General features: G+C 38.9%; 2 protein-coding genes and 1 pseudogene across 2 annotated transcripts; 1 reads left to right on the forward strand and 2 right to left on the reverse strand.

The window, feature by feature from the left end:
* The first annotated feature begins 617 nt into the window (after nt 1-617).
* On the forward strand, nt 618-2,291 carry LOC110762807 (putative clathrin assembly protein At4g32285). The gene has a single exon (XM_088247613.1). The coding sequence runs from the start codon at nt 731-733 to the stop codon at nt 2,222-2,224; it is 1,494 nt and encodes a 497-aa protein (XP_088103739.1). The 5' UTR covers nt 618-730; the 3' UTR covers nt 2,225-2,291.
* Nucleotides 2,292-5,899: 3,608 nt separating this feature from the next.
* On the reverse strand, nt 5,900-7,553 carry LOC110762707 (U-box domain-containing protein 21 pseudogene; annotated as a pseudogene).
* A 5,664-nt stretch (nt 7,554-13,217) lies between these two features.
* Nucleotides 13,218-17,612, reverse strand: LOC110762720 (receptor protein kinase TMK1). Its single transcript, XM_021965393.2, has 2 exons — nt 14,890-17,612; nt 13,218-14,019 (listed from the first exon to the last, which is right to left on the reverse strand). The coding sequence occupies exons 1-2, from the start codon at nt 17,174-17,176 to the stop codon at nt 13,481-13,483; spliced, it is 2,826 nt and encodes a 941-aa protein (XP_021821085.2). The 5' UTR covers nt 17,177-17,612; the 3' UTR covers nt 13,218-13,480.
* Between the last annotated feature and the right edge of the window lie 575 nt (nt 17,613-18,187).

Here is an 18,187-nt window from a genome sequence, read left to right on the forward strand (position 1 = left end):
TGGTTGCTTCCTTCTACTAAATTTGTTGCATTATAATGAAAAAAAAAGAACACTCTTACAAATCTGTCGCCAGCTTAGAAAATCAAACGCAATCGACTCTATAGCCAGATTTATACATGACCAGTGGAAACAACAATTCGGCTCAATGCCAGCAATTCACAACACATGGTTTCTATATGCCTCAAGTAGAAACAAATCCACTAATAATCTCTAAGTTGTGATATAAAAAGTCAAGTACGAAAATAATTCGTATCGATACAACTAATGTTTACCACACATAGAGAATAAACTTTGTTCAAATTACAGATGCACTTGGGATATGATATTTTATTATTAACTAACATCGTTAGCTCTGGCTTACTGGTGTATGACAAACACAAAAAACCAAGTTCCTAGCTCTGAATGATGTTGAATTCTCTGTAGAAGAATCTTTTGCAGTAAACTAATCGACCGAAGATGAAATCAAGAAACCCCCTTGGAGTTTTCTCAGTACATCTTTCTGCATGCATCACAGAGTTGTCTCTTGTTGCATATATTGATTAGCAGCTGGCCTCCTTGTAGTTGTAGCGTCGATCTTACCAAAGACAAGATTGTCATTGTATACACAGAAGCCAGAAAGCAACTCTAACTCCCAGGACATGTGGTCTGGTCTGGCTATATTAATTTTAGGCTAATTTCGCATCCTTGAATAAACAAACCCTCCTCCTGCCGCACCACTCTGTCTCTCAACATGCAGAGGCGATTTCGGCAAGTTTGCACTGCTCTAAGAGAGCACAGTTCTGTGAGATATGCCAAGATTGCCACTGTTGGAGGGTTCTGCAGTGTTGAACTCATTATCGTAAAAGCTACAGCTCCTGACGACTTGCCATTGCCTGAAAAATACATTCAGGAGCTCTTGAAAATCTTCTCCATCTCTCCATCTTCATTGAGAGAATTTTCACTCAGCTTCACTTGCCGTTTTGGCAAGACTCGCTGCTGGCGGGTTGCACTCAAGTGTCTAATCCTCCTCCACCGTCTGCTTCGTGCTGTGCCTGAAGACAGCCAGTTCCGGTCTGAGCTCCTTTGGACACGTTCCAATGGCTTGATGTCTCTCAGTCAGTGTCACTTCCGTGATGATTCATCCTCGGCATCTGAAGATTACACAGCCTTTATTAGATCCTATGCTCGGCTCCTTGACGAAGCTCTTCATTGCTTTTGGTTGGATAGCAAGCCAGCCTACAATCAGCAAGAACATCACTGTCAAGAATATGCAGAAGAAGAAGAAGAAGAAGAAGAAGAGGAAGAAGACGAAGAAGAAGGGAAATTTGGGAGCTTACCAAAGAAAATGACAGAAGTTGGTCGAATGCTTGAAGTGTTGCCACAGCTGCAAAGCCTCATTGACCTTGTCATGGACTGCCGTCCCACAGGAGCAGCAGCGAAAGCTTTCCTCGTCCAGTTGGCTATGAAGCATATCATTAGAGATAGCTTTATGTGCTACACAATCTTTCGGAGGGAGATTGTTATGGTTCTGGACAGCCTGTTTCAGATGCCATACAGGAGTTGCATATCAGCATTTGGTATTTACAAGAAGGCAGCTGTCCAAGCAAATCAACTCTGTGAGTTTTATGAGTGGTGTAAGGCAATGGGGTTCTGTGGAGCATATGAATATCCCTTCGTAGATCAAGTCCCACATATTCAAATCCATGCTCTCGAGAATTTTCTCAATGGCATGTGGCAGCTGACAGAGTCCTCTTCTACACCAACTTCTTCACCAACTTCATCAGCATCAGTGCCATCATCTTTCGTCGAGTACTCTAGTTCGACTTCAACAGAGGACGACATTAATAAGGATCATATCCTCGTTACTACGAAATGGGAGAAGCCCTTAATTCAGTTTGATAGAGGTTCTAACGAGGAGAAGCCATTAATTCAGCTTTATAGAGGTTATGACGAGGAGAAACCATTGATTCAGTTTGAAGATGATACCGACGAGGAGGGCTGGGAGAGCCTGCTAGAAGCTTCCATTAACATGTCACGTCCTGCTGCTCAACAGAATAATATGTGCTTCAACAATAATGGAACTTATGGATCATATGGATATTGTAATTACAGGAACGTGGTCCAACATGGAGATCAAAAGGATGCATGGCAGATACAAATATACAACGCAAATTCTCTTAATCCTTTCTATATCAGCCACTCATCAGGCCAAACTACTTATTTATCCCCAAATCTAGCTGAATAACACTCATCACATGTAATAAGGAATAAATTAGACTTTCAGTCTTCATTTTAGAAAACTCTTATTAGATTCAATATTTATTTCATTTTTTTATGTGCCCTCTTTTTTCTTCTTTTTCTGGGTGTGATTCATAAGTTCTGCACTGAGGCACCTTTTATTGGTTTTACTTCCTAATTAAGAATCAACAAAGGAAAATGATCCAAGCGGAAACTTCTCACAAAGACAAAGCATTTATACTTCATCAACATATAAATGCAATTTTCCTTCTCAAACCCCAAGTCTAACACGAGCCGTCTTCCAGCCCCTCTCTCTCTCGCTCAGACATAACCCGCGACCTCTCTTCTTCAATTACTCTATTTTCCTCAGTCTTTTTTCTATCAATGATATCGTTTCATTTCAACCCAAAAAAAAAAAAAAAAACAAAGGTAGTCAACTTTTGTTAAAGTTTTTCCTTAATGAATTAACCCCAATCCAATACCACAACGATAAGCCTGTGGTTGTTCCCTTGTAATTATATACTGGGCCAACCTTTTTCTGATATTTTTATTTTCTGGGCCTATTGTTTGGGCTTTTATGAAAATGATCTTGTAACCAAAAGAAAAAACATTTTTTCAGAGGGCCTTATATGGCCTTTAGTTGTGGCCTATCTTTTAACCGTTGGATCAGGTTAATTAATTTGAATCCAACGGCTAACAAATTTGATTCAACAGTTAAGAGATATAGTCTCACCAAAGGGCCATACATAAGCCCCTCACTATAGGTTATGTTTCTATTCTATACTAGTGGTCCCCAGTCAGTCAAGCTCTAGAGCTTTAACGTGACTTGTCCAATCTTTTACAACTTAAGAGCATGTCCAGCCTTGAGCCAAGACTGGGCAAAAGGCCCCCCAAGGCAGCCCAAGAGAGCTCCAGCGGGAGAGAAATGGCCCGGGCAAATGGTGGGTCTCATCAAACTGGGCAAGCCCACAGGCAGATCTTGCCTGGGCTGTAGCCCGAAGGCGCTGATGTCAGCGAGTAAAAAAAATTCAAAAAAATCCAAAAAAATACCAAAAAATTATAGATATTTTCCCTATAAATACATAACAATTTTATTCACTTTCTAAATTGTTTATATTTTGTTGCATAATCTTTTTTTTTTCTTGCCCTTGCCCTAGCCTTCCAAGGGTGGAACCAACTAAGGCAGGGCTGACACTATTCATGTGAATAGTGACAGCCCTTGCCTTGCCTTAGCCTTCATGGATGGACATGCTCTAAGGTTAGCTACCCACACCAAAAATGTGCGGCATTTGTCCATGACAGAGAGTTTGGTCTCTTTTTGTTTTTGTCATGTTTTATTTGTTTATTAAGATTAGTCAATTCAGGCTCCTGGTAACTTGCGGACACACACGAAGATGATGAGATGGTTTTCCATATTTCCAACCATTTAAAGTATTCCTCTAAAATAATTCATTGATCCGGAATTTGCCAAACCATTTAAAGTACTCAATTCGACCAAAAAAAACTCAAAGGACGAATTAAGAGACGTACGTACTCAATATGCTGCTCATCACCATGCACTACATTGTTGTTGAATATTTGTATTATTTCAAGTATGACATGTGCCAATAGTATGTCTAAAATATATATATTTTGTACAATATTGATGAACTGTGAAAAAAGAAGAAGATCGAAATCGCCAACCAATGACCCTTATTTCCAATTCTCATCCGAACATTTTCATAGGTTGATGAATCAAAAAGGTCTCTTGACCGCCTTAAAATCCATAAAATCAATGCACTCCAACCTCTGAATATTCAACACCTTCAACAACTCGGTGGCCTTGTCTTTGGTCCTCTCCGCACACCCTACTTGCAAGAGCAGCAAAGCTTCTGAAAGGCACCCACTTGAGAAGGGCCTCCACAAGCACCCCTCCATATTCCCTTCCCTCATATTCTTGCAAAGCTTTCAAAGAATGGGGGTTTCTCACACACACACTACGAAGATGCCATGAGGTTCTGCAATTTAATTCCCTTTCTCAATAAATGGGTTCAAATTGTTTATTCCCTTTGTTTAAATTCCTTTTGTAACCAGCTGATCACTTTCTAGACTTGGAAATAAAATTATTCAACCACATCTCTTCATCTTTGAACCACAACCTCGAAAATGTAAAAGGATTTTGACCTTTAGATTTACGTGGGTTTAAATTTGGGCTATATATAATAAAAACTCAATTAAACAAGGGTAGGATTGAAGTGTGCCGCAATGGTAGAATGGTAGATGGAGAATAGAAAAGAAGTGCCCCAATACAGTTTAAAGAAAGGTCATATTTTGGAAGGGATAAAGATGGAGATGAGTTGTTGAGCACGAAAAACAGAGAAGAATAGATATGAGAGTTGAAGGAGAAACAAAATTTAAAACGTGTGAAAGTGTGTTGGGAGATGTACTGATGCTAAAACTCACATCAGTTTTCTTTCTGAAAAATTGATTTAAAAATTATTTACATAAAACAAATTGCATTAAAAAAAATTTGGTTTATTGTTTAGAATTACGTCCACCATTGGATTTAACCTACTCCCCGTGGACCAGGTGAACGGGAGTGATATAATAAAAACTCAATTAAACAAGGGTACTTTAGGGTTAGTCTAAACTTTAATCAAGCTAGGGTTAATTCTTCCTCATCTTCCTCTTCCATCTTCATCACTGAACTGTCAATCATAACTCCAAAGTCCAAAGTATTGTATTAAAATCTCTGAAATAACTCTCCCTCTCTTCAATTTTTGTTACAAACAGCCCTAATCCAAAAGTTGAATACAAATCCCTAAAATAACCAATCAAGTAAGGCTGCTCGAAGGTCAAACTGGGATGCGAACTCAGCTGGAGGCAAGTTTTATTTTTGAGTTTCTAAACAGTTTAGCGGTTGTATTGATTTGAATTTGTTTGTATTTTGAGTTTGGTAATACGGTTTTGACATATTTTTCTTTGCCTGCAGGTTTAGATTCGATTTGAGGGAACGGGTTCTTGTGTCGTACTGGGTGGGTTTTGTTGTTTTTGCTTTATTTGTGTACTTGGACCGTATATTTACCATGTTCCTTGGTTTACAGGTAGGGTTTATCTTCCCAGCCGTTACTTCCTTGTTCTTTTGTTTCTTCGTAATACTTTCATTGTGATGTATGTACTGTTACAGGTGTAGCAATTAAGAAGCCCTATTGATAGTAGGAAACATGGTTGTTACCTCGAGCACTTTCCTATCTGGAGAATGGGCAAGTCTTCCTCTACCCGTTGTGTTTTTGGTTCTGGACAAAATGTTAGAACCCATTGACCATGTCCATTTTGCTGCTGTTTGCAAGGAATGGCGTGCTCTTGCAAAAGACTATAATCACGCAACGCAATCCCTACAAGATCGCAATAAATTAAGCGAAGAATGTATAGCGTTGCCGAAGGAAAAATATACAACATTGAGTTGCCGGTGCCTTATAATGACAAGAGATGTTGTGGCTCTTGCCGTGGCCATGGTTGGTTGGCAACTATAGACCTACTAAATCAAGATCAAATAACTATAACTCTCGCAAACCCTTTTCTTAAATCAGTTTGATTCATAATTGGCCAAACAATTTTATTAAAACTCAAGTTAAGAAAACACACACCAATCACAAGTACTCAAAGGACCAATTAAAAGACGTACGTACTCAAGAGCTCAACATGCTGATAAGATTGTTGTAGAATATTGTATATCTCTAAATTTTCAAGTATTGGTATTTTGTACAATACTGATTAACTGTTAATATATATTTTTGAAAGGACCAACCAATGACCCTTATTTCCAATTCTCATCCTAAAATTTTTATAGGTTGATGAATCAAAAAGGCCTCTTGAGCGCCTTAAAATCCGTAGAATCAATGCACTCCAACCTCTCCCTGTGAATATTCAACACCTTCAACAACTCGGTGGCCTTGTCTTTGGTCCTCTCCGCACACCCTAATTGCAAGAGCAACAACAGCTTCTGAAAGGCACCCACTTGAAGGACCTCCACAAGCACCCCTCCATCTTCCCTCCCCTCATTCTTGCACAGCTTCCAAAGAATGGATACGGAAAAGTCAGTCGCCAAATCTGAAACCCGAAGTATCTTCTTCACCACAACGGGCATAGTCAAAGCATGATGGTAGGCCTTTTCCCTCCCTCCCTTGCTTCCGCAAAGTCCATCAAGAACCCCCAACGCCTTCTCGCAAATGCTTCGTTCGGCATCCACAAGGATTTCCGAGAGCAACGAGACCAATCCCATCTCCACAAGTCTCTCTTTGATTTTATCTTTCGAAAGAGACGACGTGAAATTATTGTTGACCATGTGGTACATGACGACCAAGGAGGCTTTTGTTGACGTAGGACAAACGGGTTCTTTAATCAACTTTACCAGTGCCTCTAAAGCTCCTTTGATCTCCAGCAAAGCATCAATCTTTTGATGATCGGAAGAAAGAGTCTCTTTGAGCACCAAAGCTGCGTTTCTTCTGTGGGACAAATCTCCACTTTCCAAAAACCACACCATGCAATGCAATGAAGCAGCAGAGCCAAGATAAGAGCAGGCCTCCCCATCCAGTGGGAAAACCAAAGTCAAAGCCGACAAGATTTCCTCCAAGACGGCAACGTTTTGACGTTGAGAGGATGAAAGTGCAGCAAAAGCAGCTGCTAAAACGCTCCCCGTGCCACTAGCAACAACGCACCGCTTGTTGCGCTCGCTTTCTTTTGTCAAGGCCTTGATCTTCCGCACCAAATCTCTGCAATCATCCTGCTTTTGACCATGGCTGGCTGATGCTGTAGTAATTCTGGAGAGAATCTCGGAGACCTGAAGAGAAGTGATTGGGATGCGAGGGGTGGGAATGCGTTCAATGCCGAAGGACTTTTTCTGAACGCACCAATCTTGAATCATCTTGCGGATGGTGTGGTTGGGAATGGGCTCGAGACATGTGAGGGCTTGGTTGGTAATTGGGCACGTCAGGTTTCCGGCTTCGATCCACGTCTCTATGCTCTGGCGGTCGTACGTAATTCCAGTGGACAAGGTGACCGGATCTTTCATGAGGTCTAGTGAGATGGGGCAGCGGAAATGGTTTGGTATGGTCAGCTCCATCTCTACGTCGGCGGGCTCGCCTAGCTGCAGCTCCTTGGAGGCACGGCGGCCTCGCCTCAGCCTTCTCCATGACAAAGTCATGATTATTGAATTGAATGTGTATCTGAATTAAGTTGAGTAGGTATATAGAAGGACGGTTGTTTTTGTGTTTTGTGTTGAATGAGAATGAGAATGGGTTTCTATAAATATTATTGTTATACGTGTGCAATGTTTAAAATATGGACGCGGTTCAACTTTGAAACTCAGGAAAAGGTTTTTATAATAAAATGAGGAGGAGGAGGAGGAGAAGGAATAATAAGATAATAAAGGAGCATAGAAGCTGGGTTTTGAATATTTGACCGTTGAATGTTTGAAATGGTAAAATGGAACACCGTCCGTCAAAGAGTGTGCTTGGGTTGGGTACTGTTTGGAATTGATCAAAGATCAAATGTTTGACTCAAAAGCCAGTCAGCGCGGGTCGGTGGACTGACCGACTTATAGCCTCACCTCATTCATAAGTTCATAACTAATTACTACGCATGCCATATGGAATGGATGTAAGACGGATATGGGTTTGATTGACGTCTTCAACTAGTTGGTCAAAGCGTGGGTTTAGGCACTCTTTCTCTCCCTCTCCCTCGCTCTTTAAGTCTTTAATTAATATTTGGTAAATTAACTGTTATGTATTTGAACTGTCGCCAGCTAATAGCTAATAGAGACTAACCAATTAAAAAAGTAAACTAGGAGAAATTATAGAATGATACTGTATTACCACGTCAGCTAGTGGTACTCCCATTCAAAATCTGCCACATGTACTTTTTAAAACAAAATTAAAATATATTTTACAACTGGACTTTGGCTTACAACTTTACCCTTCCAACTTTAATGACCCTAACCCTTTCCCCCTCCGTCTTCCCTGTGCTATGCCCCTGCTGTCGACGCCGCACAACCCTCTTCCCTTCACCCTCTCAGCCACCCACCTCGGCCTTCCCTCCCCCTCCAAAATTCCCACCCCCTCTTTCTCTCCCTCTCATTTTCGGTGAAAAGTTAAACCCATTAATAAAAACCCAAAAATCTTAAAAATATGTGCAAACCCATTAAACATGAAATCATAAATCTTTATAAATAAAAAAACCACTAGTGAAAGAAGGGAAGATTGACGTTATGGGCAACCAGGAATTAATTGTGTTATAGAACCAGTCATTGGGGCGGGGGGCTTGATGAAGGAAATTTGCCAAAAATTCTACATCAGATTCTTCTTCTTCCTCACCATCTTCATTATCAGCTTTCATTCGAGAGGTGTTTTTAAAAGAGTAAAAAGTGAAAGTTTCAGAGATTACCCATCTTCTTTAGCTTCAAGGGTGTCTCCAGAGATAAAATAGTAGAGTTTGACCGGATTTTGTTTATGGGTTTTGAGTCCTTTGACAATAGAAGTTCTTTAGATTCATTAACTATGAAGACGGTGAAGGCTGAGGTAGGTGGCGAGAGAGAAGGGAAGACGTGGGGTGTCGCATATGGCAGGCATAGCGCAGGGAAGAAGACGGTGGGGAGGGGTTTGGGTGATTAAAGTTGAAGGGTAAAGTTGGTACCCAAAGTCCAGCAGTAAAATATATTTTAATTTTGTTTTAAAAAGTACATGTGGCAGATTTTGAATGGGAGTATCACCAGCTGACGTGGTGATACAGTATCATTCTATAATTTCTCCTAAACTAGTGAGCATGATTGGAGTTTAAATTTTATAAAGAGCTCCTAAATTAGCTTTTATATATTTTTAACTAAATTTTAACTAAAAAATAGAGAGCGTGATTGTGGATGCTTTATGCCCTCCAATATTTTTGAGTACAAGTGAAATTCACTAGGGTAGACATTGTTGAATTTATGGCTTTTCAATATTGAGAAGGGCAACTGCATAACTTATCTTTATATGGCCTGCTCCCATGGAAATTATATTATATTAAAGCATTTTCACCCATTTGTCATGGCAAAAGGTAAGGGGTGACAATGGTTGTTCCTATTAAAATGAATAGTGCAAGTCCTAGTTATTTTTGTTGGTTTTCCACTCATTGTCATGGCAACCCAAGGGTCGTCACCTTCGTTAAGTAACGAGCCGTCACAGCCTTGTATTGATCCTTCCTCTCCTCCACCACATTGTGTCAATCTCCACCACGACGTCCATGTCCAGCGACCCCACCCACACCGATCTCCCACCCCACTGTGTCAATCCCTGCCACCCACGTAACATCTTCCTCACACCAATTTCCTTCACTATGTTGTTTTTTTGGATTAAAGTTTTTCAGTGTCTATCTTTTTTATTAATTTAAATAACATTTCTTAAATTTTTAACAGTAATTTAACACACACAAAAAGGATAAAACTTGCTATTTAAAAAAACACAGGATTTTGGATAAATAATATACAGGTACAATGTATTTAATAGGGATAAATTTAGAAAATAAAAATTAGTTTGTGTAATGCATTAATGATATTGTTTTATATGTAAGCAAAATGAGAAAGAAGAATATAGAAAAGAGAAAGTTAGAGAGAATATTGATAGCATTCCCTGAAATCATATACTATTCGTCTGCCCAAAAAATTTAAAAAATAATTTGGGGCTTGAGATAGCTAACGTTGGGATAAGCCCAATAAGCAAACTAGGAGGATGTGATTAGAGGCCCATAAGGAAGTGCCAAAGTGTCATGATTGATCAAATTTCACAAGCGCATTGTAGGTCATAAGTGTCTCATTGATTTTTGAAACCAATTTGAATGTTTCTACAAAATCCCGTGTTAGACAATTTGAAAACAAATAATTTTTTTTTAAAAAAAAGGTTAAAGAACTCCCAGTCTAACCAACTACCGCGTAGAAAAGCTAGTGCAAAATTTAGAGTTAAGATGAAGACAAGGATAAAAAGAAAAGTGCAAACAGAAAAAACATCTAGAAGAAACCCTTTCTTAGGTGTGCTTTATTATTTGGCTTATTATCACAAAAGGTCCCTAAGGTTTACGAAACTATCAGATTGCATCCTTAATGTTTTTTTGTGTCATTGGTGGTCCTCAAGGTTAGTATGTGTGATCACAAATGGTCCCTACCGTTAGGTTCTGTCAAAAACTCCGTTAGTTTGCTAATGTGGCAAATATATATATCACAAAACATCCCTGAGGTTTACACACCTATCACAAATGGTCCCTGCAATTTATTACTTAATTTTTTAAATTTAAAATTCATAAAATTTTGGTTTTCTTTTTTAAATCTTATTAATTTTAAATTATTTTAAAATATATATTGCATTTTAAATACACAAGACATTATATTATTTTAGATGTGGGCTCCACATATATGCAACATCAACAAACTAATGGAGTTTTAAAAAAATAATTTAAAATTCATAAAATTTAAAAATGAAAAAAACCAAGGGTTTAGGGTTTATAAATGGTCCTCAAGGTTAAAATCCTTATATAAATGGTTTTTTCATTTTTAAATTTTATGAATTTTAAATTATTTTTAAAAAACTTCATTAGTTTGTTGGTGTGGCATATATGTGGAGCCCACATCTTCAAAAATATAGTGTCATATGTATTTAAAATATAATATATAAAAAGAAAACCAAAATTTTATGAATTTTAAATTAAAAAATTAAAAAATTTCGCAGGGACCATTTGTGATAGATGTGTAAACCTCAGGGATGTTTTGTGATATGTATGTATGCCACATCAGCAAACTAACGGAGTTTTTGACGGAACCTAATGGCAGGGACCATTTGTGATCACACATACTAACCTTGAGGACCACGAGTGACACAAAAAAACATTAAAGATGCAATCTGATAGTTTCGTAAACCTTAGAGACCTTTTGTGATAATAAGCCTTATTATTTTTGTTTTGGCATGGCAAACTTGGCAACGGATGACACAGGTTTTTTCCTTTTATTTAATATAATATAAATAATTGGACTCAAACGTCAACAGCATAACCTAAGAAAAGAAGTGGCCCACAGAAAAATTTAAAATTCGATTAACCAGTCAAATGATAAAGTCATTTCGAAGAATAATGCATTATGCATGCGGGACGTGCGGTGTGCCCCACCTTAGTCACTGTCGGAGTTGGACAATATTCTAGAGAGAGAAGATAAAACAAATGCGTATCTACTCCCTTACGTGTCGGACACGTGTCATTCATTGCCGCACTCTACGCCCTAAAAGAACAAAATAGAGGCTGAGCTGTGTCTGGTTGTTGTGGTTGTTCTGGGTTGGTTGGGCTTCCCCCCACCAATGTCATTCATTCGTAAACAACACAATTATTCACTTCCTTCCTGTCACGGTGTCACCTGCTGATGGAAAACTAGGCTACATTTTTGCAACTTTATGCAACTTACTATAAAATTAGAAATGAAGAAGCACGTGACATTTATCGAACCAAACCAAAAACGATTTAGGCAAAGGCTCTCTCACTCAACCACTCATTTTCTCAACCCTATACTAATTTCTAAGGTCTAAAATATATATGATTTTGATAATATCGGTAGTCCAAAACTACGAAAATTTCGGGATATTATCAATATCTATAAAAATTGAATATAAACCACAGAGATTGTAACAAAAACTTGAGAAATTTTCTTCAAATCTTGGAGGATGTTTTTTTAGTCAATTATCTATTACTTTATCATTAAAAAAATTGAAAAGAAATGCATTGCAAGGAGTGGCAATTTTGGGCACGACTCGAAACCCGCACGAAAATTTAGCGGGTTCAACCCGCATGATTAAAATTCGAGTCATTTTTGGGTCAACCCGCTATGACCCGTTTAATAAACGATTGAGTTTCGAGTCAACCCGCCAACCCGCTAAAATACCTATGTAACCCGCCAACCTGCTAAAATACCCATGTAATCCGCCAACCCACTAACCCATTTATTTGTTTATTCTTTTATATATATATATAAAATGTTTTTTAGTTGCTACCACTTAACGAGTCAACCCTACACGACCCGAAACCCGCACGAGAACTTACCGAGTCAACTCGTGCATAACACGTTTATTAAACGGGTCGGGTTTTGGTTGAGCATTCCTAACACGTATATAATCTTGACACGACACAACCCATTGCCAGCCCTTTGCATAATAGGTTTAACTTATTTAAGTTGATTAAATAGCGAGCTGACAAACACTGCGAGTATATAAAAATATGTAGTAATTAATGAAAGAAGATTAAACACACCTTAATTATTTATTTATAATATTTTACACTTTATACATTGCATGGTAAGATACACGAGTAACTTATTACCACATAGACTTTTTATAATGTTCAAATTTGAGTTATTTACACTTACACCTCCTGAGGTTTTCGATTTTTTGGCAAAACTCCTTGAGGTTTTAGAAATTACAAGAACACCCCTTGAGGTTTTAGATTGTTTCCACAAAACTCATTTTCATTGATTTTTCATCCAAAGATTGATGATTTTATACCCAAAATAAAAAATAAAATAAAAAAATCTCCAAATGAAAAAGTTGACCTTTTAGATGAGATTGCATATACTTCATTGAAGTTAATTTTGTCATTTGCATATGTTTTTTTTTCAATGAAATCATCAATTTTTGGACAAACAATCAACGAAAGGGTTCTGTGAAAACAAACTAAAACCTCATAAGGTGTTTGTGTAATTTTTGAGATGAAAACACAAGAAACTTCATAGGGTGTTGGTGTGAATAACTCTTCAAATTTTTTATTGTCTTCATAATAAGGGTTTAGGATATTTTCCGATATTATCGATATTATCAATATGTGTATGGATACGTTCCGAAATATCCTTGACCCGAAAAAACGATAATATCCTCCATATTTCGTCCATATTATCGATATTTTAGAATACACACATATGTAAATGTAACAAATATAAACTAAACCACCAAGCCCAACAAGAAGTATGAGCACTGAAGATACTCTTTCTTTTCAGTATTTCTGTTCTGTCTCTACTAATAATCTCCACAATTTCTTAAGTACCAGAAATTTAAACTAATCTCGACATAAAAAGAAAGAGAGCAAAAAATATATATAGGCCCTGTCAGATTGGGAAAAATAAGCACAAGCCTTACAAGAAGAGCAAACATGAAGCACAAGGGTGAAGGAATAAGCAATGCACTACAACCACTTGGAACCTTCAACGTAACTCAACTTCTTTTCTCTACCTTTACCTCCCATCCGCTGATGTAAACGAATCTGCAAATCCCGATGGGCGAGTAGGTATGCTGGTTTGGGTATTATCGCCGCTGGCAAAGAATGATGAAGATGACGAAGATTCATCAAGGTTGCTATTACCCTCAAAAGCCTGCCACTTCTTTAGCGCTTGTGGCAGGGTCATTTCGAGATCAATTCCATACATATCATCATAATCTTCAGGTTCAGATGGTTTCCAATGCTCAACAAGCGACGAAAGTACATTGACTGCATGACCCATGTCAGGCCTCTGGTAGGACTCCCTTGCGGTGCAATGCCCAGCAAGCTCAGCAACCGTGCTAACACTAGAAAGAGTTTCCTCACTAATATCAATTGTTGGATCGATGGCCTTGCGGAGTGCATCCTTGTTAATCAGCATTCTACGGAACCATGTGACTAGGTGCAAGCTCTCCTCAGGCTGGCTTTCATCAATTGCTTTTCTACCTGTGATCAGCTCCATTAAGATCACTCCAAAGCTATACACATCTACCTTGAGTGTCATCCGTCCAGTTGCTGATATATCACAAAATTGCAATTTTAGTGCCTTGAAAATTTATTAATAGACTCTACGAGGAAATAAGTACAATAAACCTTATGCATGAATTTGTGAGGCTATTAGCAGTAAAAAAGTGCTGCACTGGATTAGAGTGTTTATGCTTATTTTGTATGGAAAAACAAAGTTGAGACATTTGATCACTCCACAGAGGAAATTCCATGAAGCAAGCCACTCCCTTTTTTCCTTGACCATAACACTTGGAAAGATTGACAAGGAAAACATTCAATTTTAACAAAAATTTAGAGTAGAAAGAAAATGCATATACAATGAAACCATAAAATAATGAACTGACTGGTTTTGTTAACCTTTGAAATAACTGCTACGTAAAATTTCAGACAACATGTTAGAGACAATAAATGTGTTGAACAGACTCAAACTAACAATATCATTCTTTTCTATATTCTTCACATTCCTTGACTTTGACAAATATAAACTACTTACTACTTAGCATGCCAAAATAACCTTGAAATTCAAAGAATGGGAACATATGAGCAGAGAGCAGTTGAATTAATTTAGTCCTACGTGTGTTGGCAAGCATACCAAAGTCTCATCCAGTCAATGTAATCATGTAGTATAATGCAAGTCCCAACTTGATGACATCATATTTTTCATGATAAAGAATATCAATTCCACAGTTCTCTCATGATCACTCATTTTTCTCTAGTGGTTTAAACTTTGCTGGTTGCTCAAAGCATAATCAGTGCAATATAGTCCCATACTCCTATTTCACTGAACAAAACCCTTTACAGGAATATATATCATAGATTGTAAAGCAAACACTTTGACACTTCAAATTTGAAAAGGAGAGCGCATATAGAAAAACTTACCAGCATATTCTGGAGCCAAATAGCCAAAAGTTCCAGCTAGTCTCGTCTCAATTGAGGCTTTCCCTTCTGGAGCAAGACGAACTAGTCCAAAGTCTGACACCTTAGCACGCATATCATCTCCAAGTAAAATGTTTGAAGGTTTAAGATCCCTATGAATGAAAGTCTGGTTGGCTAAACCGTGTAGGTACTCAACCCCTCTTGCAACATCCAAGGCAATGGTCAGCCTTCTTGTCCATTCAAGTGGCTTCAGCCCATCCTCTTTCCAGTCAAACAAATGTTGACTAAGAGTTCCTTGAGGCATGTATTCATAGACAAGAAGCCTCTCGTTTCCATCCAAACAATAGCCAAGAAGTCCAACCAAGTGGCGATGTCGGACCTTAGTAAGAACTGCAATCTCAGACTTGAACTCATTTAGACCCTTCCCAGCCACCACACCAGATTCCATCCTCTTCACTGCAATCTTCGTCCCATCATGCAATTCTCCTTTGTACACAGTTCCAAACCCTCCTTTTCCCAATATATTATCCTCGCTGAAATTATTGGTCACATTCCGCAAAACTTGGATGGAAATTACCATATTTCCAGCCTCAACCACATGAATGTCATTAGGTCCACTACTTGTGGGACTATTATAGGACTCATTTCCACTGCCATTAACCCCAGAGCTAGCAACCGTGACCTTCACTGCATCTTGATCACCAGAGTGACGAGGATGAATTACCAATGTGTTTGGACTTTGCACTCTGCCAGAAGAATGCTTATGTTTTCTCTTAAGCAGACAGAAAGCAACAAACCCAAGTACAACCAATCCACCAACACTTCCAATGACGGCCCCGACAACCACCGCAGTCTTAGATTTCTTACCTGCACCATCTGACGGAGGGCCAGGTGGAGTATTAGGACCTGTAGGCGTGTTTGGCAGAATATGATCCTTACCAATATCAGGGTTCCCCTCTGTTTGCACAGTCACATTACTTTTAAAAGCCGGTATTTTACCATAAAGTTGATTATTCCTGAGATCTATTTCTTGAAGGTCGGGCAGTTGTGTAAGCTCCTTTGGTATGGTACCGGTGAGATGATTACTATCAAGTCTCAATGTTCGCAACGAAGTAAGCAGAGAAAATTTTGAAGAAATCGTGCCCGCAAGCCCCAGGTTCGGAAAATTGATAACAGTAATGTTTCTTCCATTACAGGTAATCCCCTTCCAATTATCACAAGGATCATTCTTTTTCCAACTATCTGCAAAAGTTGTAGGGTAACCCATGTCTTTGACGATGGAAAGCAATATATTGACGCGGGGATCACAATCAGAACCAGGTATATCATTGCAAAAGCTATTAAGCCCAGTGATATCCACCTTAACACCATCTCCAAACTTGGGCATGGGTCCTTGAAGCATATTGTTGGTCAAATTGACGGTAGTAAGGGACTTAAGATTCACCAAAGACGCGGGAACAACGCCCGTGAACTTGTTATCCCTCAAACTCAAATCGGTTAAGTGACTCAAATTTGAAAAGTCCGGTATAGGACCCGTGAAAGAATTACCATGTAACCAAACATCATGCAAGTAAGTCATGTTCTGTACCACATCAATGGTACCATTAAGCTTATTGGTACCCTTTTGGCCATTCAACCAAAGAGACTGAATCATAGAACGGAAAAAACTGGCAGGCAATTCGCCTTCAAGGTAATTGAAAGCCATGTGCAAATCAATCAAACCTGGGAAATTGGTGCCGGGAAAAAAATCGGGGATTTTACCGGTGATGTTGGCTTCAGTGGCGGAGAAATGCTTCAGCGCGGTGGCGTTTGTGATAGTGTCCGGAATCTGCCACGCCGAGAAGGGGTTGTGGTCGATGTTGATGTTTTCGAGGCTAGTGAGTCCGACGAAGAAATCTGGGGGGAAGGAACTGAAGTTGTTGTCGTGGGCGAGAAGGAACTGAAGCGAAGTCAGCCCAGAAAGGCTTGGGAAGGGGCCGGTGAGTTGGTTCGACTGAACTTCCAAATGTTGCAAAGATGCGAGCTTTTGGAGTTCCAGTGGAAGTGAGCCGGTGAGTTTTTGGTTCCCAATTTGGATCTTGAGGACCTTGCTGTCCCCTGTGCAACTCACTTGGTTCCATTTACAGTAATCGGAGCCGGACCATCCCAGACTGTTCTGGCCGATGCTTTTGCGCAGAGCTTCCATGGCTACTCCGTCGGGACCCGACTGGGACTGCACTGGCGCGTACAGGGGGAACAAAAGGAGCAGAAGAAGGAAAGAACCCCAGAGACCCAGATGGGGTTCCTTCATGTTTTCGAGAAAAAACCGGCAGAAAGTGGAGGAAAGGGAAAAAAAAACAGAGTCTGATAACAAAGAAAGAGAAGGCAGAAGGCAGAAAAAGGCCTATAATCCTCTAGGGTTTATGGGTTGTGTTTTAAGAATGTTGGCGTCAAATTCTTTGGAGAATTACTGAGAGGAAAAAGGGAGAAGAAACGGCGGAGATGGAGGGGGAAGAGTCCTTGAATAGGGGAAAGACGAAAAGGTGTTAATGGTTTAATTGTGGGTGCAGGGGTTGTTTGAATGATATTTTGATTAACGTTATGGTGTTTGGAAACAGAGAGAAATAGTTGGCATTAACAACGATTTACGTGTGGGATGGGATGGAGGGGATGGGAGTTTCTTTCCTTTTTCTCTTTTCCTTGTGACTAACTACAAATAAATATCACAAAGGAGATTTTTTAATAAAATTGATGAGCTGATGACACCTTTTACATATTTCTAGTTTTTGTTATTTGAGTGCTCACGACGCAGGCACTGCTGTCTTCCATTTAACAACAAAATAGGAAAACAAAATCTCCACTAATATTTCTTGTTTTAGTTTACGCGGAGGAGGAGGGAAGAAAGGAAAGTTAATTGCGTGTGAATCCTCTCACTAGACTAAGCCAAAATCGAGCAGTGAAATAAGGGGATTTCTGATTACCCTATTTAATTTCCTTAGTTTTTTTGAAAAAATACCCAAGTTGGCTAATTATAATAATAATAATAATAATTTTGCTTGCACAATTGTCTTCATTCTCATTCATACTGATTACTGACTGACTGTCAGTCTTATTTATTTCCTTTTATTTTCTGTGCGGTGCTGCTGAACAACTTTCTTACTGATTTTATTTTTATTTATTTTAAATTCATCAATAGTCAACTCCAACTCAACTCGGTGTTTGAATTGAACAATCTTTGCATGGCAAACACTTGTGTCTGTTACAGAGGGCTGGGTTTTATTTATATTTATTTTTAAACTTTCCCCTTCATTTTTTTACTATT

This window comes from Prunus avium, chromosome 1 (assembly GCF_965620075.1).
Source record: "Prunus avium chromosome 1, drPruAviu1.hap1.1, whole genome shotgun sequence".
Lineage (NCBI taxonomy): Eukaryota > Viridiplantae > Streptophyta > Magnoliopsida > Rosales > Rosaceae > Prunus > Prunus avium.

Excerpts from the sequence above, each read along its gene's own strand:
- LOC110762807 (XM_088247613.1), top strand. The coding sequence starts at position 731 with ATGCAGAGGCGATTTCGGCAAGTTTGCACTGCTCTAAGAGAGCACAGT.
- LOC110762720 (XM_021965393.2), bottom strand. The coding sequence starts at position 17,176 with ATGAAGGAACCCCATCTGGGTCTCTGGGGTTCTTTCCTTCTTCTGCTC. Across the intron at positions 14,020-14,889 it reads TTTGGCTCCAGAATATGCTG|CAACTGGACGGATGACACTC; the intron begins GTAAGTTTTTCT and ends GTGATATATCAG.